The sequence below is a fragment of the Pseudorasbora parva genome, chromosome 22, assembly GCF_024679245.1.
Source record: "Pseudorasbora parva isolate DD20220531a chromosome 22, ASM2467924v1, whole genome shotgun sequence".
NCBI classification, from domain to species: Eukaryota; Metazoa; Chordata; class Actinopteri; order Cypriniformes; family Gobionidae; genus Pseudorasbora; species Pseudorasbora parva.
In genome coordinates this window covers 21414890-21439351 of record NC_090193.1, presented here as the reverse complement: position 1 = coordinate 21439351, position 24462 = coordinate 21414890, and the positions used below count along the sequence as shown (strand labels likewise).

The 24462-nt window shown below is 37.8% G+C and overlaps 1 protein-coding gene across 2 annotated transcripts in view; it reads right to left on the bottom strand.

Moving 5' to 3' along the window:
• Nucleotides 1-24462, bottom strand: part of ncoa3 (nuclear receptor coactivator 3) — a 58886-nt gene that overhangs the window by 18823 nt on the left and 15601 nt on the right. For both annotated transcript variants that reach the window (XM_067431692.1, XM_067431693.1), the window contains 7 exons: nt 4420-4524; nt 4157-4317; nt 2919-3019; nt 2588-2762; nt 2259-2435; nt 1322-1408; nt 641-784 (listed from right to left, as the gene is read on the bottom strand). In XM_067431692.1, the coding sequence (XP_067287793.1) occupies nt 641-784; nt 1322-1408; nt 2259-2435; nt 2588-2762; nt 2919-3019; nt 4157-4317; nt 4420-4505 (931 nt within the window). In that variant the 5' untranslated portion in view covers nt 4506-4524. The remainder of the gene's footprint in view (nt 1-640; nt 785-1321; nt 1409-2258; nt 2436-2587; nt 2763-2918; nt 3020-4156; nt 4318-4419; nt 4525-24462) is intronic.

Below are 24462 nucleotides of genomic sequence, written 5' to 3'. Positions count from 1 at the left end.
ATTTTTGCTTTTCCGGTCATGAGTATGAGGTAACGCAGCTCTGTTTATCATATTAGATACATTTAAGTGTGTTTGAAATTATGTTACTCTGTGCATTCACTTGGCAGCTGCTATGGCACTTGTTGCACACTGCAGTAAGAGTAAAGCGTTTCTACAAAATATAACTGGAAACCGTGGGTAACTATTTACTATTTGGTTACAATAGACATTTTCTTACGATTTACAAATAGTTGGAAACATTTGAGACATTTTAAGTACTCAACTGAACAAAATATATAACACTGGCTTAGTGGTTTTTTGATATTTTACTGAAAAATGTTTACTTAGCGCACCTTTAATGCTGCTGTGTGGGTGTTTCTAACACAACTGCTAATGGAGTGATAGTACATTTGACATCTTTCTTTTGACCACCGTAATCAATCTTTCGTAGGGAAATTTTTGTTGTTGTTGAAGAAACAGTGTCAAGAATTTTTGTATTTTGATATTGAACCAAGTGGGAACGCAACAAATATATTTGTTATAGCTTCCATTCACCACTATAGAAATGTACTTCAGTTATGACGCTTCTGAGAACCCCAGAAATGTAAAAAGTGTTCATACTGGAAATGAAAAAAATCCATGCAGGTGTACTACCACATACCGTCATGATAGTGCCTCTTGAAGGACCAGGGCTGACCCTCGCTGCGATTCAGGAACATCTGCATACACCTGCGCACTAAATCCTCCCAGCCAGGACGCATGGTGGTGTGCAACAGGCTCTGCTGCTCGATCTCGATCAGTTTACCTGTGGTCAAACGCAGATGCTCAGATTTGGTGCTAGACCTGTATGTCTATGATGCTTTTTTGTCCATTTCACTGTCCACCATTCCAATCTGAACTGATATTAATAGCACACTTCTTTACCTTTTTCATTGTATTCATATGTTTTTTGTTCTGATGAAAGTGTTCTTTATACTTAACAATATTAATATATATTGTAAATATATGTCATTACATGTATGCCGTCTTGTGTGTTTAAAGCTTAATAACCTGCTAGTTCAGTTTAATGCTATTCATCTATTTCAGCACAAATGTGGAATATTCACATACATTCTTTGTGCATTCACTTTTTAAATACTGTTTTTGTCTTTAATATCCTGCAGTGTTATATCATTTTTCCATTAACAGTATTTCATTAATTTAAGTCACTCAATTATTAAATTACTGTCATGACAACTTTTCGCCTTGTCTATGTATTGTAGATGGAATCAAAGAAATATTTCACAAGTAATTTAATTCATGAGATTTACATTGAGTTGAATGGCACCGTAATAAATTTTACCTGTTAGTTCATGCCTAGTGCTGAATCGTTCTGTCCTCTCCACTGCCGTCACTCTTCGTGCTACACAAATCATACATGACTGCAGGTCTGAAAGACAGAAAGAAGAAAACACTATTTATAATTAAACTGAACGACAAAAAAGGCAATCTGTATAAAAAGTATTGAAATGCAGTATTGGGCAAGCTACAAGCTACTTGTAAGTAGTTAAGTTACATTCAAGCTACCATTTTGAAAAAGTAGTTAGCTACATTACAAGTTACTATCAAAAAGTAGCTAGCTACATTGAAACTACTTTCCTTTTTTTACAATGACATGGTTACAAATAACTGAATAATTGTAAATGAAGTATGTTATAATATTTGGGGTGTTAAGCAACAATGCAATGTAATTTCAATATATTAATTTTCAAAGAAAAATACACTTTAGAGAATGGATTTCAACAAATCAAACTTAATGAAATGACCAAAATCTGTTCTGACCCACCCAATGTCTGACATATTGGGCATCTTTTCACTTTTCATAATCAATATAGCGAAGATGAAATTTAAAAAAAAGCATTATAATATTTAAACATAACTATAAAACAAAATACATTTTTAATGGCTACAACAAGTGTAGTAGGCTACAGTACAGAGAAATTTAATGTCGGAACGGGATTTCAGCGAACAGTGTTTTACCGGTGAGCGGATCATGAGTGGAGCGTACCTGCATAGAACGGAATATTGAGCTGAGCTCACACAGCTTCGTTTTGTTCATTAAAGGCTCTTGTCAGAACCAAAACGTGAATGTAGCTTTTGGTTGTTACACTGCTACTTACTGGAAAAGCTGCACTGTTTTAAAAGTAACTGAGCTACTGACAAGCTACTGAAAAATTGTGTTAAGTCTATTAGCATTGCTACTGCCCAACACTGTATAAATGTATACATTTACAACTGACCTTCCCCTTCTTCCATCATTGCTTTAGGCTGTGTGAGAGCGAAGCATTGCATAGTCTCATAGCGCGGCCCACCGCCCCCTTCTTCACCTCCAGGACCGCCATGGCCGAACTTCACCAGCATGCGGCAGTTAAACGTGTGACTCTTCTGACGGGAAGCATCACCACCCCATGACACACCTTAACATACATGAAATGTTTTGCTTTAATCAATTAGCATTATGAATTTCTGCATTAGCTTATGTTATTTCTGCATAAGCTTATGTTATCTACAGTCTAAGATCAACATTCACTTAAAACATTGTTGTAGATATATAGAGCAGCATTAGTACCATTGCTTTTGGGCAAGTTTTTATGCAGTTCTTCTCGGTCTTCCTCATGCAGTATGTTGTAGATACTGGTGTTGATCAGCTCCTCCTGTTTATACTGCAGGTACTGAGTCACATTATCTGACACAAACACAATGCTGCCTTCACGACTCACTACAAACAAAAACCCATCCAGAGCCTGATTGAGAGAGAGAGAAAAAAGCTTGTTTTAATCATTTCCCAATCCTTTGGATACTCCATAAAAGATACTAAATTATAACTGGTAAGGATGCTAGAATGAGAAATGAGCAAATGTTCTTTGGCTGACCCTTGACCTTTAGGTCTCTAATCTAACCTGTAACAACAGAGGGCCCAGATGGTCCTTGTCGATGACTCCTGGACCAGTAGAGGAGACATCCGCCTTCTGGACATCATCATCGCCACATGAGCTTTTACCTGTATGATTACAAACCACATATTATAAACATTTTAGAAAAATACACAAAGTTGTACAGATATGGATTACTTGTGAATAGCAGTGTATATCTTTATACATTTCTTTTTCGAAAGATATTGATACATTTATTCAGCAGATGCATTAAATTGAACGAAAGTGACTAATGACAATTCTAATATTTTAATGCTGCTTTTTGATGTCATTCTATTCATCAGATACCTGAAAAAAGTTTGTTTTCAACTTTCACAATGAGAAATATTTATTGAGCACCAAAATGTTTCTGAAGGATCATGTGACACTGAAGACTGGGGTAATTGCTGTTAAAAATTCAGCTTTACTGTCATTCAGTAATAAAGGACAACGTATTCAATGTATTTAAAACGAATTAAAAAGAAAACTCTTATTTTTAATTGCAATAATGTCTCACAATATTACCAAATATTTGCATACTAAGTGAGAGAACAGCTTTTTTTTTTTAAAAAGGACTTTTGATCTGTTTATTTCTAATATGTAGATTTCATCCCTGTAAAACCAGATTAACAGACAGAATGTTAAATAAGGCAGAATGAGCACCAACGCCTATTCATAGTTTCGCTGTGTGAAGACCGGGTTATATAGCCCAAATGAAAATAGGCATGTTTAGGCCTGTCTCCTGCAAAGGACTTGTGGAGAAAACTCTTTTGAATGCAATATATAATTAAGAGTGGGATGAAAACAGGGCTGTAATTGTAGAACGTATACCCAAAATCTTACAAATATAGTAATTAGGCTCATTATTTTACACTACTTTTTTATGTAAAATGATTTATGGATTTTTTCATTTTTAAGTTTTGCTGCTAGATAATCCAGTCTCATTCACATTAATTTATATGCATTTTATTTTGTATTTTTTTAATGTTATGTTTTATGGGGGTTTTAAGGCCAAACATTTTTTATATCAGCTAAAAAGGAGCAAATGCGTTAAAGATGAACTCAATGTCGAGGTCAGACTGCAGTAATTTAACTTAACATGCCACTTGCCACCAGGTGGCAGCGTTTTATAAAACTGAGCAAATTCAACCATTTCCCCACACAGTGGGTTTAGTAAATATTTTCACAGACTGATATGTAAAAGAGCAGTTCTAGCAGATGTGTACCTTGCTCTTTAATCTGTCGTATCTGGCGCACTGTCTCTTTAAGGATGGCACATTTGTCGGGTTTGACATTGAAGCTGTCGATGTCACTAAGGTTGGCCGAAATCAGTTCAGCCAGCTCCTCTATATACTTGCTCTCCTGCTCCCTCCTGCGCTTATCACATCTGTAATAAAAACCACACCGAATTTTAGTGAGGAAATCATATATGATGCATTGCTTGTTGCATGTTTCCGTTCTCCCTATAAAAATAAAAAAAAACTCTCACCCTTGTCCTGGTGTGTCACACGTGGAGAGTTTGCGCTTCCGGTCCGAGCACAGCGGCTCAAGTGAGTTCTCACCCACTCCACTCATGTTTATAACATATCAGCACCTGAAAAACACGCACAGAGTTTAGATTTGGGGCAGAAAACACACATCCAAAGGCATATGATCTCAAAATGATAGAAAAACATCACAAGTGTATTTCTATTTCACGACAAGTGTACTACAAACCAACAATGAGCTGACTTTGGCACTTTTACACAATGCACTTGAAGGCTTCATCTCTTTCTAAATGGTTTAGTAAAAAACTGTGTGTGTGTGTGTGTGTGTGTGTACAGCTTATTTTTAAGTGTTCCCACATACAGCTGAATGCGTGGAATGTTCCAGGCCTCAGCAGCGGTGCTGCGTGTGTGTGTTTGTGTGTTTGTGTGACAGTGTGTCTGAGAAGAGACACTGATTATGATGGAGTGAAACAGGGCCCCAGGGGAAATGGATCAACCCTCAGTGTGTTTGTGTGTGTGTGTTTCTGTAGCAGGGACTGGGTCAATTATCTCAATCCGTGAAGCTGCACGCAGCACAACATATAAATGAAATGTATAAATGATCTAATTAAAAAGCAGACTAATGAATCTGAATTACTCTAATACAGAATTAAAGACAACGTGGTCACAAAACACTCTCTAGGCCCCCTCAAAAAATGCATTTCATTGTGATATGATGCCCTTCCTTCACACGTCTCACTATGACACACAATCACACCATTTCTTCCTACTTTTACCGCCATCGCTCCGCCCACTTCACTAACGACAACACTTCCTCCTCTTTAGTGACACTTCTCACTTTTTTTTTTTTTTGTTACTGGCACTGCCACTTCTGATATGTTTGTCTTCCTTTCAAGTTATGTATGCAAAGACAGAGTGGCCCCTAAATATTAAGTCCCATTTAAAGGGATAGTTCACCAAAAAATTTTAATTAGCCTATGATTTACTCACCCTCAAGTCATCCTAGGTGTATATGACATTTTCTTTCAGACGAATACAAAAAAAAGCATTGGCTAATCCAAGCTTTATAATGGCGGGGATTGTTGCTCTGTTTTTGAAGTCCATAAAAATGCATCTGTCCGTCAAATGACGTGCTCCATACGGCTCGGGGAGGTTAATAAATGCTTTTAGAATTGAACTGATGTGTTTGTGTAAGAAAAATATCCATATTTAAAACTTTATAAAGTAACGTTTCAGGCAATTGCCTTTCGTATTCAATTTATGGGAAAACTGTTGAAAGTGCCTCTGTAGTTCAAAGGCTTACGCAACCAGGTACGCTCGTCAGACATCACATGCATCTTGGACTCCGAAAAGGCACTTTCAAGACTTTTCCACGCACAGCGAACGGTCTAAACTTTAATTAAAAAAGTTTTAAATATGGATATTTTTCTTCCTAAAATGCATCCTTCTGATTTGCTTCAGAAGGCCTTTATTAACCTTCCAGAGCCATGTGGAGCACGTTATTTGATAGAAAGATGCATTTTTATGGACTTCAAAAACAGAGTAACAATCCCAGCCATTATAAAGCTTAGACTAGCCAGGACTTTTTTAATAAAACTCATATACATGTCATATACAACTAGGATGTAGTAAATCATGAGTTAATTTTCATTTTTGGGTGAACTATCCCTTTAATCCAATAAACATGTTTGAATGCCATTAGATATAAAATATAAAATCAAGCACCATTTATTTAAAAGGTTGAGTGTGTGTCTTCCAAGAAAACAATACTGATGTTAAAATTGCTATCTTCGTATGAACAGCCTCGATATTGATTACCAAGATCACACAGGCTGATTCCCAAAACGAATGTCTCTTTTGAGCCGGTTCTTTTGAATGAATCCCAAAATGGGATCATAGGAAATGACTCCTATGAATCGATTCTTGTTAGTTAATAAAAAACAAACTGTCCAACCAGCATAGGCCGATACCCAAATTGAAATGGCCTTGTGAAGCGGAATTGAATCACCAACTGCAAAAACGTTGACCGTTTTCCTGAATATTCTGCCTGTCTGCCGCTGGTCGCCCAAAAAGGTAGTCCTGCCCCAAATCTAGAGCACTGACTGAGCCAAAGTTGTTCTGTCGGGCTGCGCATCTTTGATAATTTTGAATATATTTTTATTTGCAGTGCATTAAAACAGAAGCCGTTGAGTGACATCATATGCTGTCGATATTTATTGCCGTGTTTGAAGACATTTTGCATACCCAAAGCCTAGAATGACATTTTGCATACTCAAAGTCTATGATGACCACCACACCTTTATGCGAAATATATCCATAGTTAATATGAAGACCTGCACCTGTGGTTACTCTGCTAAGACATCCATGTGAACTTGAGTAGAAATTACTTCAACATTCACTAAATATCAATTTGAGGCCAGTTGGTTAAAAGTAATCAAACATGGCTGTCTTTCCGTCTCCATTCTTTTCATTCTCTCTGGCTTCTTCTGCTGTTATCAGTCTCTGTCACACTGGTCATAGACCCTCTGCTGTATGCGTGCGTGTGTGAGTGTGTTTGTTTAGAGCCCTGACCTTGCCCCGCGCCTGACCCCTCCCAGAGTTCAGCGGAAATCTCAGAGCACAGACCATCGGCTCGCAGTCTTTTCCCCTTCCCTCGTTGAACACACACATGCAAACAGCCTTTTCCCCTCGCTTAAAGGGATAGTCCACCCATAAATGAAAATTGTGTCATGTTGTTCCAAAAACATAACACCTTTCTTCATCTTCAGAAGAAATTATTTTTTTAAATATATATGATATTTAATATATATCTTATTATTTTGTCTATCAATTTAAAGTTGAATTGAAACTAAAGTTGTGTTAGACTTCTGCTATATTGTGATGTATATCCAAGTGAAACAGCGTCTTAAAAAATAAATGCAGAGTGAGAATTTTGTCAATTTTGCAGGAATAATTTTGTTTTATATACCACAAAAAACAAGAATCTTTCATTTTAGATTTCATTGATATATTAAAATGTTTTTACTATTTAATCGCGATTAATCGCATGATTGTCATGAGTTAACTTGTGATTAATCGCAATTTAATCGCACATTTTAGCAATTGTAAATGTATCTTAAATTATGTTTAAATTCAGTTTTAAAATTCTAATCAACATGGGTATGGACAAATATGCATGCTTTATGCAAATGTGCATTTATTATTAGTGAAACCATACTTATTCAATAATAATCAATACAGGATGAAGACTAGACGTATCAAAGGTTATAGACGTTTATCTAAGAAATTGTTCCTGTCTCTTAAGCCTAAACTTAAAAAGTAAGAGTAAGTAGTGATTTCTCTCATTTTAAGAATATAAAGGGAGTTTTTACACTGGCAGTTTAATTCAGAGCAGGGCACAGTTCGTATGAAAAATTGGTAATGTGTACCAGTGAGCGCACCAGAACCACAGCATACCTGGAGGAGGTCCATATTCCACGAGTAGGAATATAGTGCAGCCCCTTTAAGAGATCCGTATTCCCTATTGAACTGTATTTTGCGTGTGCGCGCCGAACTGGGCCGTGATTCACGTGGACAGTGTGAAGAACATGGACTCGGGAGTGCGCTTGTTCAGGAAAGTAACCTGTGCATTCGTTTTAGCCGATTGTAATGTATTTAGTTCAATAAAACAAGTGTATTGTAAGCGGTGATGGTGTTAATGATTTACCTGAGCGAGAGTGAGCTGCAGTGCATCGCGCTCAGACTGCAGAGAATGTGCTCAGTGAAAAAACACACTTTTCTTTCTGGAGTCTAATAAAAGCTAAACAGAAAATATGGTAGCTTATGTAGGCAATAACTGCCCTTTTGGTTTAGAATATTAATGTCAACCCTTTTCTTTCTCTATTAATGTTTGCTGCTGCATCCTTTGCGTCTGACTGCTCTCACTTTTTCCAACTACGGGCTATGCCCTATGCCACGGATCAAACAGAAAATGCGTGCTGCGTTAACGCGCGTTAATAAATTTAGTGCCGTTAAAATGAATTTGCGTTAACGCGTTATTAATCCTTATGAATCAACTGCATGTTTAATGGGTTAGTTCACCCAAAAAATGAAAATTACCCCATAATTTACCTACCCCTGAAGTCACCCTAGGTGTATATGACAACCTTAAGACAAATACAGTTATATTAAAATATGGCCTGGCTCTTCCAAGCATTTTAATGGTATCCTAGATCCCGATGGACCGCCTTTCGTATTCAACTTATGAAAAAAGCGCAACTGGTGCAATGATGACGTCGGACGTAGTTGGACTATGTCCTACATCACCGTCGCACCAGTTACGCTTATGCGGTCCGATTCCAGTCCATCAGAAGCTAGATATTTTACTTTATAACTTGTTAAATGTGGATATTCTTCTTACAAAAACCCATCGATTTGCTTCAAAAGGCCTTTATTAACTGCCCGGAGCTTCACTTTTATAATGTATTGATGCTTCAAATTTTGGGCTGCCATTAAATCCCATTATAAATCTAGGAAGAGCCAGGATCTATTTTAATATAACTTTGATTGTATATGTCTGAAAGAACAATGTCGTAACTGATGGCTGGAAGGTGAGTAAATCATGGGCTAATTAAATTTTTTGGATAAACTATTCTTTTAAGCCAAGGCTTCTAAATAGACACAATTAATTTATATGATGAACATATTTCATTTTGATGAACATAATTCATTTTATTCACATATAAATATTGATTAATGGGCATCATGAACATCAAACATGATAGACAGATGTGCAAACAAGACTGCTTGACACTTCGGTTTACCATAACCTAAGTCTTCTGGATTACTTTTATTATTCTTTATGTACATTTTTAAGCTTTTTTAAATTAGCGCATGATATATGAGCGTATTTTCTGTTCCGTACATTGCTTTGCCCTCGGTCACCTCAAAACTCTCAGTATGAGCTTATCATTCCTGAGTCTGACTGAGACGTTACACAACTGTACACATAAAGCACAGCCTGTGCTGACACGTACAACTGTCTGTTTCAAACCTACAACACAACGTAAAACTGCTACAGAACAGTTTACATCTTCCAACTTCTTTCTTACTTATTCCGTCTATACTTTTAGATCACTTTAGCCTTTCAATCTCCTTGAACTCTGCAGTGGAGTAAAATAAAATGATAAAGCCAGATAACCATTCATGACGGTTAAGGTCAAGGTTGCCGCTAGCTTAGCTTAGCATAATGAATGGAATCCTATGTTGCCAGCTAGCATGTCTTGAGTAAAAGTGATTAAAAAAAAAAAAAAAAAACCCACCTAATTACTTCTTGTGGCCTGCGTATTCACAACAAGTAAAAATAACGATGCAGATTAAGACTAGGCAATTTCCTAGGCAGATATTTGTCTTTGGACTATATTATGGGGAGATATCACACAGCACATTGCGATCGCGCAATAGCCAGAGGACATGAGGATGAGAGCCGTGATATCACTGCGTCCAAGTAGTAGTGCTTAGCCTGTGCTTCCCCATAATATAGTCCTAAGACAATATCTGTAGTGAATATGCAGGCCACAAGGAGTAATAAGGTGGGTGTTTTTTCACTTTTACTCAGGACATGCTAGCTGGTAAGATAGGATACCATTCATTATGCTAAGCTAAGCTACCGGCGACCCTGCCAAACTAAAACAATGCATGCCATGCACTGAGACAAAAATGCATTTGCCCACATATCTAAATGTAGGAAAAAAGTTGAATAAGCCCTATCTCTAAAAAGGATGTTCCTTTAATAGACACTGGAGAATGTGTGTCATTTTGGAATAAGATTGTCTGCGTTTTTGAATCGAGTTTGCAAACTTTTAGCGATTGATCGTGCAGTTTTCAGAATGTGTATATGGGCTGTCAAGACTCAAAATGACAAAAAAGCACCCGGAATTGATCACAAAAGTGGTCAATGTCACTTGTGGCCTACATTCCAATCTTCTTAAGCATTTTAATAGTTGTATGTGTAAGAGAAACCTCAATAACTGGCATGATTCACCATTGGAACATATTTAAGCAAGGATAAGGGGTTGTGGTTGCTCGGCTGCATGTTGTGCCAAACACCTTTAGGCTTTGACCAAATTCACAACATATACTGAAATCTAATCCAATCCACATCAAGGAATGTTTTTTTAACTGAATAAATGAATGCAAATGAGATCAATTTAGGCTGTTTCCCACATAAAACTTTGAATATTGTGAATGAGTCGCATGGACTATTTTATGATGCTTGTGGTGTTATTTCCCCATTAGGTTCAATTATTGAATGTAAAGGTAATTTACAGGTCATGTGGATTAAGGGTGTGTTCACACTTGCATGTTTGGTGCGATTGCTCTATTAGCACGGTTCATTTGAATAAGTGAGAATGCTGCCATCTGAATTCTGGTGCGGACCAAACAAGCAGCCAGACCTCTGAAAAGATGAGTCTTGGCCCGCTTTCAAACAAACTCTGGTGCGGTTTGAATGAAATAGGAATGCAACACGTACCAAACACATGAACAAACCAAAAATAGGACATAATGTCACACAATGCGAACCTAAAAAGGACAGAATGCGCAAGCAAACCCTCTTAGTCGAGAGTTAGGTACAGGTATCAGAACCGCGTCGTCTTTGTTTCGGTGCGTGACGGAGGGATTCATGTCGCTGTTTTGACTCCTTTACACGTTTTATAACCTCTTCACGAGTTCTCAAATGATCAAAATACCATCATATATAGGCTACACACATACAACAAGCACATTTAGCCCACCAGAAAGCATTGTTTTGGATGTTCGGAAAGTTCTGTAAAGAAATATACGTGATCAAAGCCAACCAATCAGGTTGTGAACGTATCCCTGAGCCTTTAGATACAGTGTCTTTAGGTTCAGTCAGTGTTAGCATGCCAATGTGAGTGCCAAGCGGACCAGGAGTACATTTCTTTTTTTTTTTTGGTCTGGATTCCGGACCAAACAAACCAAGCAAACCAAACTACAAGTGTGAAAACATCCTTAGAATGGCATACCTAACATTATCCAAATTGATCTGTTGGCTTTTTTCAAAAGGGGTTTTGGACACTTTTAAGCTGGTCTAAACCAGCTGAATGCCAATGAGATGAGTAAACCAGCTTAGGTTGATTTTAGCAGGATTGTTCAGCAGGGATGAGAGAGTAAATGAGAGAATTTTCACTTCAACTGTTCTTTTACTACTCCATTCATGTACAGTTCCAAGTGCACCTGCAACAAAAACCAGACACCACATCAACATTCTGCTCAAGAGAGCATGAGAGAGCAAGGGTGCGTGTGAATGCGAATGTAAGGAACGAGTCAAAGCAAAATACTGAGAAAGAAAAAGAGCAAGAGTGAGACAACATCAGTCCAAGGATGAGCACTTCACATGCGCTTTTAATTAAGCAGGAGATGTGGAATTTAGAAGCTCATAGCAGAATCAAGGATACAAGAAAGAGTTCAACTTCTGTCTGTAAGTCGCTCTTATGTTTCAGAGCTAACAGTCGGGATGGCGAATGGGTTAAGGACATTACTGCTCCATTATACAGTGATGCAGTTCCAAATCTTTCAGAAGTTCAAAAGGTGAACTGAGTATCTGATAAAAAACACAAAAGAGCACCGCTCATTATAGCAGAGTTCTTGAAACTGCTGCTTTCAGAATGCACCAGATGAGCATCTCTAAGCAAAGAGACATTATTCTCAGAAAGACGGGACGTGGATATTTTAATGGGAAAGTTATCGAGATTATCCAAATCAGGAAGCAGCAAAAACAGGCATCCTGTTTGCGCCTTCCCACACACACCGAGTCCTGCGTCACAACTTCCTCTTCCTGGAAAAAGCCTGCTGGCTCTTTGCAATCATATTAACATATTCAACCTCATGAGCTAAACTGGTTCTATGTTGTCTCTAGAAGCTAATCTTTCACCACCACCCATCATATCTATCACTCTTTTAAGAAGAACTTCCTTTTGTTTCATTAATGTTAAGAAGCCACGTTCTAAAACTCTGAAGATGTCGTTTTTTATCCTTACTATAAGCCCAGACAGATTTGATTTAGAAATATTTAAACAGGCCTAAAAGGAAAAAAATAAAAATCTGAAAAAGGACAATGCCCAGTCTCTCGCTCTCTCGCTCTCTCAACTGTTTACAATTAAAGGCATAATTTCTTGATGCTAGATTATGGCAAACAAAAGATATAAATAAAACAAAGTATAATAATTAAATCATATGAATAATCTAAAACAATAATAATTAGGTATTTATTTACATGCAGTAAAATAATAACATATAGTAATAAAAAGCAATTTTTAATGCATGAAAAATGCCAGACAGAGACAAATAGTCGAGACATTTGAACTGATTGACTCGAAACAAGCAATTGAATTTGAGTAATGGAAAGGAACTGAACTTTCCAACTCTACCACCATTTTCACTACTGATTTTAAATCAGACACATTTGGGACTGTCACTAACGATTATTTTTAAATTGATTAATCGGATAGTTTGTGTGTGTGTGTGTGTGTGTGTGTGTGTGTGTGTGTGTGGTAATAAAATAGATAAACAATCAAATTATGTACATTACATATAATAAATTCCTGCAGAGGGCAGGCCAGCCTGGTGATCATTGTCGTTACATTTAAAGGCATAGTTCACCAAAAAATTTAAATGACATTTAACGAGGTGTTGGGTGAGTAAACTCACAGCGAGAACTCTTGAGTGCACTTCGCCATTAGACTTCGCCTATTCAAAACAAATGAGTGAGTGCACGGCGAGTACTTGGCCGTTTTTTTACCGGTCGCAGAGTTAAAACGCAACGCTCATCACTGTCACTTTCACTACCCAGCCGTCCAATCACAGTGGAGGAGGGTTGGGATAAATACAACACCGACCACTCGCCACATTCTGCTTGTACAACAGATTACAACAAGCAGCATAATAATGGAACTAAATTATTTAAAACATGAGCCAGAGCAAATACTGTTGTATCAACTCTTATGTAGAAACAATACAGAAACCAACTATCTGTGAAATTAGATACTAGGCACACTTCTGCGGATATTCCATTTCATAGCAAGCAATACGACGCAACTGAAAAAAAAGATGGACTGCCAAAGCGCTAGATTCCCAGCTAGGCTGAGCAGAACACATAGCATTTTCAGATAAAAAAAAACACTTTGGTGGACACACGGCCTTACTGTGAATGGAACTGCTCTCAGACACTGCCTGTAGGATTCAACTGCAGCACATATAATTATTTAATGGAATCGTAGACCTTGATATTTCACAATAGCACTATGCTATATTATTATAATAATGTGGCTCATGGATTCTCGTCCTTGGAATGGGCCACTTCCAGTATTTTGCTGGTTAATTGACGACAAGGGTACTTTTTTTTTGTTAAAAATAGCATACTCAAATTTAATCGAGGAATTTAACGTTGTTAACCATCGTCACAAGACAGGGAGCACTTAAAAACACTGCAATATTCACAATGTTATTATTATTATAACCAACTACCAAATCATCATGCAGTTATTGTGTGACATTCAATACGTCGCCCACCCATATCTAATAATACCTCAATCTTTGTTTTTTTTGCGATTCTCTTGTACAATTTAAAATGCAGAAGCAATAAATGCAATGGTTATTTGTAAATACAAATGCATGTGTCACATTTTATTGATACTAATACACTGGCTGGAGGGGAAAGAATCATTTATTAATGAAAATTAAGATATGAAAAACTAGAGATTTACAGACTACAAATTTGACAGATGCAGGCTACAAAACCACAACCACCCTTCCCAATTGCTGCTGTCTCCTGTGCCTGTTTCCCTGACGACCAGTAGGGTAACGTCTTAATATCCCATCATGCCTTGACCCCATACAGAGAGAACCTGCATTATTGATGGGGCTGCCTCCTGTCGCCACATACACATAACACACCTCAGACCCCCTTCTCCATACATATCAGCAGTGGGCCATTCAAAAATATCACACTGAGTTAAAGGGAGAAATACATTATTGAAAAGAAACAGACTTATAATTATGTCAGCGGCACCTGCGACTGTCTGTGCTTCATGTGCACAAAAAGGTCTATCAAGCTATTTAACAAATCATGCTTCAATCATGCATTGAGATTAAAGATGTTATTAGCTTATTTTCAATGCCTCATAAAAACTTCATTTGGCATTTTCTATAAAACTAGAGATGTTTTTAACCAAACTGCCACTTACAGAGAAGGGAAAGCAAGACATTCTCCATGCACTATCAGAGGACAGCAAATGCCACATTAGACAGTTTTTTTCTCATTGAATACCTGGTTACACTGGGGAATGACACATTTAAGAAGCCATATAGGTTTGTTAATGCCATTTCATGTTCATTCACTTTAAATAGACCAAAACCTGAATGTTAATAAAAATAATAATAATCCAGTTCACTTTGTATTTGCCATATAACAATCCAGTAGAGGCGCACATTTTTTATTTTTCAAATAGAGATCACAATTCTTCCATCATTATGTGTAATTACTAGGTAGTGTAATTTACTAAGGGTTCCGACAAAATGTTTAAGACACAGTATGTAAGTTTCGCCACTAGACTTCGCCTATTCAGAACAAAATGTACGTCTTCCCCGCTACAGCTGATGGAAAGGAATCCGACGAGACACGGGCAGAAAGCATGTTCATGGATCATGGGTTCATGTCCAGTTATTGCATTAACGTTTTATAAACGTTGTACTGTGTTATGAAGCAGGGCAGGGCCGACAGCCCGGGACATTTTATGTTGCCATTTTTATTATGCATATACCGCAGTCAATCGCTGACTCTTTTTTCGAATACAAGACGTTTCCATGCCAGAGGGTCCATGGCCGCGGACCTGGCCTCATTGAGGTTAAGACATCGGCTTCTCATCAACCTGTTTGATCTGGTTCGTTGGACTTTTCACTGGGCAGGTCAATTTCACCAGATGGGTTTGTATGGTTGGTAGCCTGCTGTGACTAAGTCATTCTACAGAAGTAGTTGCAGTCACCGTTTCTGAATCTGCTCCTCGACCGTCGTCGGCTGATGTTCGCATTTGCAACGAATATACTCATTTCGGAGCCGGTCGCAAATGGAGGCTTGTACAATCTGGCATTAGCATCGCATTTAAAAGACCTCAAGTTTGGTCAGGTATAACATACAAGTTTCTAACATACACAGATGAGGACCGGCAGGCTTAAGGGGGTCGCACACCGGACGCAAAGCTCAGCGCCGCGCCACACCACATCTTTAAAATTCAAACACATTGTTTTCAATGAGTATACACACACCAGTGGTGGCATTCAGGAAGTTGTTTAAAATCCTGCCATGCCACAGAGCGATATTTCAAGGTTTTATATTAAATATTTATTATATTTTCCTCAAATCGTCAATGTAAATACTGATTTCCCCCGTGCTACAAGATACACCCATCGTACAGAAGTCGATTCAAAATTGAGCTTGCGCGAATATAATGTGTGTTTCCGGTGTGAGATATCTGAGGTGCGGCGCTGCCCTGAGCTTCGCGTCCGGTGTTCGACCCCCTTTAGGGTCTAAAAGAGGCGTACCTTGGTTTTAATGGAGGGAAGCAAATGCCTGCTTGACTAATTCGAGTGTGGACCTCTGCTGTGGTCGCTACTTCTCTAGTACCATCATGCTCGATTTGGTCAGCATCTAGATGAACAATAGCCGGGAATCCGTCTGATGTCAATACTTTTATCTTGTCCACATTAATCTTGAGACCATATGACTGGGCGACGCAGGCAATATCATAGAGGACGTCAGCGAACATTGAATCGGTAATGAAATAGTCAGCGTTTTACTGGACTCCGCGCCTGTTTTGGAATGCTATTCTCATTATGGAATCTTTCACGATGTCGAAGAGGAGAGGTCGTCAAAGACCACGTTGAAGACACAGACAACAAATATGTGCACACGCATGTTTTATAAATGAGGCTCCGAAGGTCTTTTCCACCTTTATGAGCTCAAAGGGTTTCAAATCTCTTCAATGTTTGAACTGACAGGACCACGCGCAAATGCTAAATTTTTACTCTTGGATGGTGAAACTTTGCAATTAATCCGAGAATCACGTGCGTTTTGAACCGTGGTGCCTGGTCCGTATGTATTACAGTATCAACCACGATATAAATACTTGACATCGCACATCCTGCGATGCAACTCCTGGATGCGCGCACCGCAAAATTGATGCTAAAACAACATATCACACAGCCCTATATCAGTATGTATACTAATACTACTACTAACACAAACAACCACTTCAGTTAAATTGATCCACAACAGCTTAACTTGCACTGACTGAAATATTTGATCTGATATATTGGTGTTATAGTTTGAATAATAATAAAAAGTATGTATTATTATTATTATTACTACTACTATGCAGTCATTTTTATCCACTTCAGTTTTACCTGCAATAAAGCTTGTCCTATCACATTAATATAATAATAAACTGATATTAAATAATAGACCTAATTTAATGTTAATCATAGTATTATACAGTTAAACACGGCAGACTATCATTTCAAATGGCATTATTGCTGTTAACTGGAGTTTGTTGTTGAGGGGCAGGCATGTACTATACATGTGTCTTCGCATACATCTGCCCAGTCATGTTTTCATTGAGACTAGGGCGCATGCAGTCACAATGGGAACACACATCATAGATACTAACAGACAGTATGTGTATTGTGTGTATGAATGGAATGCATCTTTAAAAACAGATGAATGGAGCATGTAAAGAAACAGAAGAGATCTAGGAATGGAGGAAGAATGAATGACTCTAAAGCAAGAGGCATTCAGACCCAGAATAGCCTCCACATTCTGGCAGAGCCTGAAATAAAGCATGAAATCTGAGCTCAGTGAAACACTCACTTAATAACAAACACATACACAACAAAAACTCTGCAGACAATACGGCATGCATGCACACACGCTCTGCCTTTTCAAAACGAGGATAAAAACACTGTGGAAATGAACTGTGTCCAAATCTATTCATGAGGATGAGGTGGCACAAGTTACTGGTCGCCGCTCTCCTTCTCTGCGATAGACCCTGCGTGACCACTCAGGACGGCTCCATTCTGCAGCACAGAGGAGCGAGACAGCAAGTGCAAAGGATGAGCTGAGGTAGAACAAAAAAGGAAAGGAGGGAGGGTGAGGAAAAGAGAAAGAAACCAGAATAAGAAAAGAGGACAGAGACTGGTTATGATTGGAGGAGGAGGGTGAGAAAAAGCAAGAGAGGGAGAGAGAACAATAGCGAACAGCCCAGACACGCAGACATGTGCCAAGCATGTGTGTACATGTGCAGACATCCAAAACCTTTTTGCAGTAACACTCGCAGCATTATCTGAGCTCAAGCGTACGGACACATGATTCACTTGTCCCAAATCTGGACTAACTCACAGTCAAGCAATGAAAAAGATATCAGAGTTCTAATGTCTTAAAGAAAAATCTGGCTAGGTGAAATCATCAAGCTAAAATGACCACAATCAAAGAACTGTCTTTGTGTTTTATAAGCACATTTTCCTTCCATTAAACTATTTAAAATATTTGAAGCAACATGGTCATACCGGTGTATTAAGGAGCACAATTTCATGTCATACTGCAAATATTTAGAAGTATTGTGTAGTGTTGTGATTTCAACAGCAATATAATATGCATAATGAACATTCAAAATGTTTTTCATCTCAACGGCTTAGATAAAATGGGTATACAAGGCATGTAGCACTGTCATGTCCCATGATCAACAGGTTGTGCACAAACTAATTATTTCTAGTATGGAATGACCACTTTTCACATTCCAATAAATTCTTGATGAATACAAATACAAATATTCAACTTTTTTCCCCTTAATTTGGAAAACGATCATATTATAGAAATAAAATGGATTGTGAGTGCAGGTTCTTTTTGATTTCACATTATACCTGGACTTAGTTATTATTGATGCTATCATTTTTTGGTGTTATTGTCATTGTAATTATTATTAAATGTATATATTACCATAATTTATGCTATGACATTACAGTCCCTGACAAAAGTCTTGTCGCTTATCTATTTTCTAGAAATACCTGATATTAACCTGACTTTTAATTAATTCATTGGTGTTAGAAATAGCTCATATGAAAAGCTAAAACCCTCCCAAATGATGTTTAATGCACTGAAATAAATAATTTTCACAGAAAAAATATTTATCATTTAATCAAGACAGAAAGGTCAAATTTTGGCAAGACCAAAGTTTTGTCGCCTATACAGAAATTGAACAAATTTACTGCAAATACAAAAATATGTCAGCAAATTAAGTTGTGGCCCTGAGAGATCCAAATTTAATATCTTGTATGACTTCCATGAGCTTGAAGGACTGCATCCATGCGGTTTGGCAAGGATTCATACAATTTATTGATGAAGTCATCAGGAATAGCTAAGAAAGCAGTCTTGCATGCCTCCCAGAGTTCATCAATATTCTTTGGTTTCGTCTTCCATGCGTCCTCTTTCATCCTACCCCACATATGCTCAATGATGTTCATGTCTGGTGACTGGGCTGGCCAATCCTGGAGCATCTTGATCTTCTTTGCCTTGAGGAACTTTGATGTGGAGATGGAAGTATGCGATGGAGCACCGTCCTGCTGCAGAATTTGGCCTCTTTTATGGTTGGGAATATAAGAGGTAGCTAAGATTTCTTGGTATTTTAGACTATTGATGTTGCCTTCCACCCTGCAGATCTCTCGCACACCCCCATACTGGATGTAACCCCAGACCATGATTTTTCCGCCACCAAACTTCACTGTTTTCTGGGTGAATCTCTGATCCATTCTGGCTTCAGTAGGTCTCCTGCAATATTTGTGGCGACTGTGATGTAATTCAACAGAAGATTCATCTGAAAAATCCACCTTCTGCCACTTTTCCAGCGTCCATCCTTTTAGCATGCTGTGGGCCTTGGCAAATGCCACACGGTTTTTCAATTGTCTTTTGTTTAGTGCTGGCACTGATTCGACCATGGAGGCCATTTCGAGACAGAATCCGACAAACTGTTCTGGTTGACACAGGAACTTCAGGTGACCAGGTCTCGTGGAGCTCTGCTGCAGTGGAAAATGGGCTGGCCTTGGATTTTCAAGCCAACAAACGGTCCTCTCGAGCAGTTATCTTGTGGGGTCTGCCTGACCTGTGCTTGTCAAAAACGTCTCCAGTCTCTTCAAATCTTTTTTTTATCCTCTGTACTTGACGCTGAGACACATTGAAGGTGTCTGCCACATCAGCAGTGGATCTGGTCTTCAGCCTCATGATAATCAAAACTTTAGTCTCAGGGTGAATCTTAGGCATGTTTGCAGAGGTCTAGATGCAGTTGATGTGAAGGTCTAGCGTACTGGGGTTCTTTTTATACACACTTCAGACCTAATTGATCCATTATTAGTCACAGGTGAAGCTCATATGACAAGGTGACAACACTTATGTCTTTGCAAAAATTGACTCAATGGGCTTTACCAAGCTGTGAATATTAGAATACTTTTTGAAAGTTTAGTTTTTCACTGAAACATTATCACAAAAGCTGGTGGGATTAAAATGAGCCATTTCTTCTAAAAAAATCTTGATTAGAAATATATTTCAGCGGCACTTTAGGTCAATTTGTACACAAGCAACAAGACTTTTGTCAGGGACTGTATATATACACACACTACCGGTCAAACATTCAGGGTGAGTATGATTTTTTCCTCAACAGAAATTATTTTTTTTATTCAGCAAGGACGGATTAAATAGATCAAAAATTATATTGAAGACATTTATAATATTAAAAGTGTTGCATACAATTACATAAATGCTGTTCTCTTCTTCTATTCATCAAAGAGCCTGTTTTTACAAAAATAAATATTAAGCAGAAACTTTTTTCAACAACAATTATAACAAGAAATGTTTCTTGAGCAGAAAATCATCATTTTAGAATGATGTAGGGTCATGTGACACTGAAGACTGGAGTAATGCTGTTGACAATTTTGCAAATTGTAATTATATTTCATAATACTACTGTTTTTACAGTACTTCTTAAATCATATTAATATAGTTATAATACGTTATTATTATCATAGAATAATAAGGCTATCTAAAACCAATGAAATGCAGCAAATATGAACAAATATTACAAGCCGAGTGTGCTCAAAGAATGAGCAGTAGATTAGAAGCAGATAAAAGTACTTTCCTTCACTGTGAAGCACACTATGCATTTATTTTTATTGAATTAAATCACAGCCTTTTGAGGTATAATAACACCACATCACACCAGGCCATATCGCGACTTCGATTTTAATCCGATTAATTGTGCAAGCCCTAATGTGTATGTGGTGTTGCTTATGGGTGCGCCACAGGCCCACTTTGTAATTCATAACAATAAATCTGTTAATCCAACTGTGTTACTATAACAGACCACCAGATAACCAGTCATCCCTGCTGTGCAATAGCAACACATACACACATTACGCGTCTAAGTAGTAGATTTGGGAGGAGACAGAGAAAGCATCTGAACGTTCGCCTCCCCTCTCCTTCAAGAAACTGGCACACGTACATCATACCAACAATGCAGAGCAAAAACTGCAGAGTTCAGGAAAAATGCAACAAACGCTGGCAGAATCACCTCCGCAGGAGGGAGGGAGGGAGGGAGGGAGAGAGAGAGAGAGAGAGAGAGAGAGAGAGAGAGAGAGAGAGAGAGAGAGAGAGAGAGAGAGGAGAGAGAGAGAGAGAGAGAGAGAGAGAGAGAGAGAGAGAGAGAGAGAGAGAGAGAGAGAGAGAGAGAGAGAGAGAGAGAAATGTATTTGAACACAAAGTCCATACTATGCTAATCCATTCATTAATCTATGACAGAGGGGCTTTCAGCAACCTGACAGGAAGAAAAAAAACACGGAGGGAAAGAAAAAGTAAGGGAGAAAAGTAGAAAATAAAGAGTAAGGGGGGTAACGTGCCTGGTCATCTAGTCCAGTTTTACCCAGTGAGCTAATGTAGCATCCACTCTTTCAAACACATAAAAAGAGCAAATGGAAAAAGCAGAGGGTGGGCCTCATTTTCCTCATAAAAAAGCCCATTTAAAAGGCACAGCTCCACTCAGAAAAAAACGTCCATGGATTTCTGAACCGAGAAGGAAGGGAGAAGAGAGAAAGGAAGAAAGAAAGAAACTTGTGTAGCCGAAAAACCCAGTTTTTTTATTTTTTTCTTGAACTCATGTTGACTGCTCTGCGCGGCTGAACAACTTATTCATTCCAGACTGTGACTGTGTCGATTCCATTTTCCAGCCTCCGCTCTTTCTCCCTCCCTCTCTCCCTCTCTCTCTCCCCGAGTAAACAGAGGAAGAGCGTAGGCTCCATTCCAAACTGTGTCCTGGGCGTTCCTGCGCAGCTCCGGCAGGGTCAAAAGTTTACAGTGGTTTTAATTTCACCTTTCCTCAGCCAATAGCAGCACAGCAGCTGAACTCTGACCTCCACAAAAGGATTCTACTGGCAGGAGGAACGCTGCGCTCTTTCGCTCTCCCGTCTCCCCATGCACTCTTTCTTTTACTATACTTCGTTTCTTTCTCACCGCCCGGATTTGTTTTGAAATCGGCAGAACGTGGGATTTCAAATAATGTTAAAAGCAGGACGACTCAGCAGAGCTAAAGCGAAGGTGTTAGTGTTGATGCTGAAGATTAAGTAATGCTGTAAAATGTATTTGCTGTTGCTAAGGTGAAAACTACTTCCTTGTGGCATTTATATTAGCTACATATTACAAATGTTTCAGAAGGAAACTATAAAAAAAAAAAAGACGTAGGGAGAGAATATTCAAAGTCCTAAATGTTTATTATGATCTTTTCTAGAACAGTCCAATGGAGGATTTTTAATGGATAACTTGCTTGAAGCTAATTGAAGTAAACAAAAGTAACTATACCTGATAAAATAACAGTAAAAGTCTAAAAAACTACAGTAAAAACTTGGTTAAAAGTATGTTTCCTCACTATATACTGCGAATAACTGTAAAATATCTAACTTTACTTTTAACATAATTTTACAGTAAAATTTACAGTTTTGTAGAATTCCCAGAGACACATATTTGATTAGTTGAAATCACTTTCTCCTTAGTTTTTTTCAGTTTATGTACATTAGGGTTTAATGTTATAGCTAATGTTGTCAAATTAATATTTCTTGCATTACTTTAGTGTCATGAATGTAAATATGATGGGGTTTAGTATTTGATTGAATGACTCTGTGCACCTCTGTGACCTGTGCATAATACCTTAGGTATAACTTTTAGGTATTAATGTTTCAGCTATTCATGTTATTAAAGATTTATATCTTTTTAAAAAAGTATATTAGTATTTAAAAAAGTAGTATTTACCTTCTTAGCTTGTGGAAAAGCTACTTTTGATGAGCTTTGTTTTAACATGTGACTCATCACCACCAGTTTTTGGTGTACTTCAATAAGTTTGTATACTAACATTAAATCGGTTAATGACATTTGTTTACTGTAAATTTAGGTTAAATTGGCAAAACCAAATGCTGCTACCATATTTTTTACGGCAAATTTCTGTTAACCGTAGCAGCAGTTTTTAGCGTTAATTTCACTAAATGTTTTTTACAGTGTAAATAGTGAGGACAGAAGAAAAAAAAGTTTATTTAGTTAAAAGAAATGAGAAAACTCATTGCCTTAAAAGTATTAAGTCAAATGATCACTTTTACACTTCCATTTTTGGATAGGTAATATTAAAATATTTAATAATATTTCATTCAATATTAAATAAATTAAAATAGTAATTCAGTTTGAGGGGAAAAAAGTAACTGAAATAATTAAAATATGTAAATAACTGATTATTAAATTGTAAAAATGGTTAAAGTAATGCATTATGCTTTCTATTGAATTTTTTGTAAAATTCCATGCCATCCCTTTTCTGTATTAAACAATTTTGGTACTTCAATGTAAAATGAAGGTCCTGAAACAGAACTGGGCTGGCTTAAGATATTTCCATTACAGATTTGCGCAAAACGTTTGCAATATTTTCTAAATGACGATAAAAACCGATTATGAAATAACGTTTCCATTAACTCATGTTATGCGACTAAAACTTATTTTTTTCCTCAAGAGATAAGTCCTTCTAAAAAATGATGCCACTTATGTTGGTATGTTTATGTATATCCCTGTCACCGCACTAGCCATTATTTTTAACCGAAGGAGATGTAGGCGTGTTATCCAAGCATTAATGGCAAGGAATGCACCTTACACTTGAGCAGCCACGTATGAGGTGTGTGTGTGTGTGTGTGTGTGTGTGTGTGTGTGTGTGTGTGTGTGTGTGTGTGTTTCTCCCTCATATCTGCTTCAAGGTCTTCATGATAATGTGACATTTTTTCGGTATTCCTGTAATTCTATTGTCTTATAGTTTAATAAAGAACTCTCTTGTCTTCTGTCCGACATCACGTCAACTGTAAAGAATAAATGTTTTTTACGTTAAAAATGATTTAAAATGTCCTTTTTCGAATTGTCTGAAAAACCACCATGCAAGCTTAACTTTTTTGCGATATATGGGAGTTTTTATGAAATTGACGAGTTTCCATTGGCTGTTGGCTATTTTTGTTTCGCAATTTAAATTTGCGCAATTTGAGGGGTGATGGAAACGTGGCTACAGTCTGTGACTTTCTTTCTCTTAAACAGCTGGTTCTCCTGGAGAATAAACTGAATGCTTTTTTCTCCTCCATCATCCAAATCAAATTATGCAGTTTTCATAGTAAAAGGAGCTAAGTGCCCCATGCTGACCTCAGCCTGTGACCCCTTCTGTTCTCCAGCTTCTCTATCCTCTCCCTCACCACATGCTGCCACAACACGGGCTAAACGCCAGCTCGACGTAGGCTAACACTATTAAAAGCGTGTTTAAATGACTTATGAGCGCTGAGACAACAGATAGGTCGAGCGAGCTGAGCACCCAGGGAGCACGAGAGAAAGGCCGAAGGCTGGGGAACGCTCCAAAGTGCCTTCAATATTGAAGATAAAAATCAAC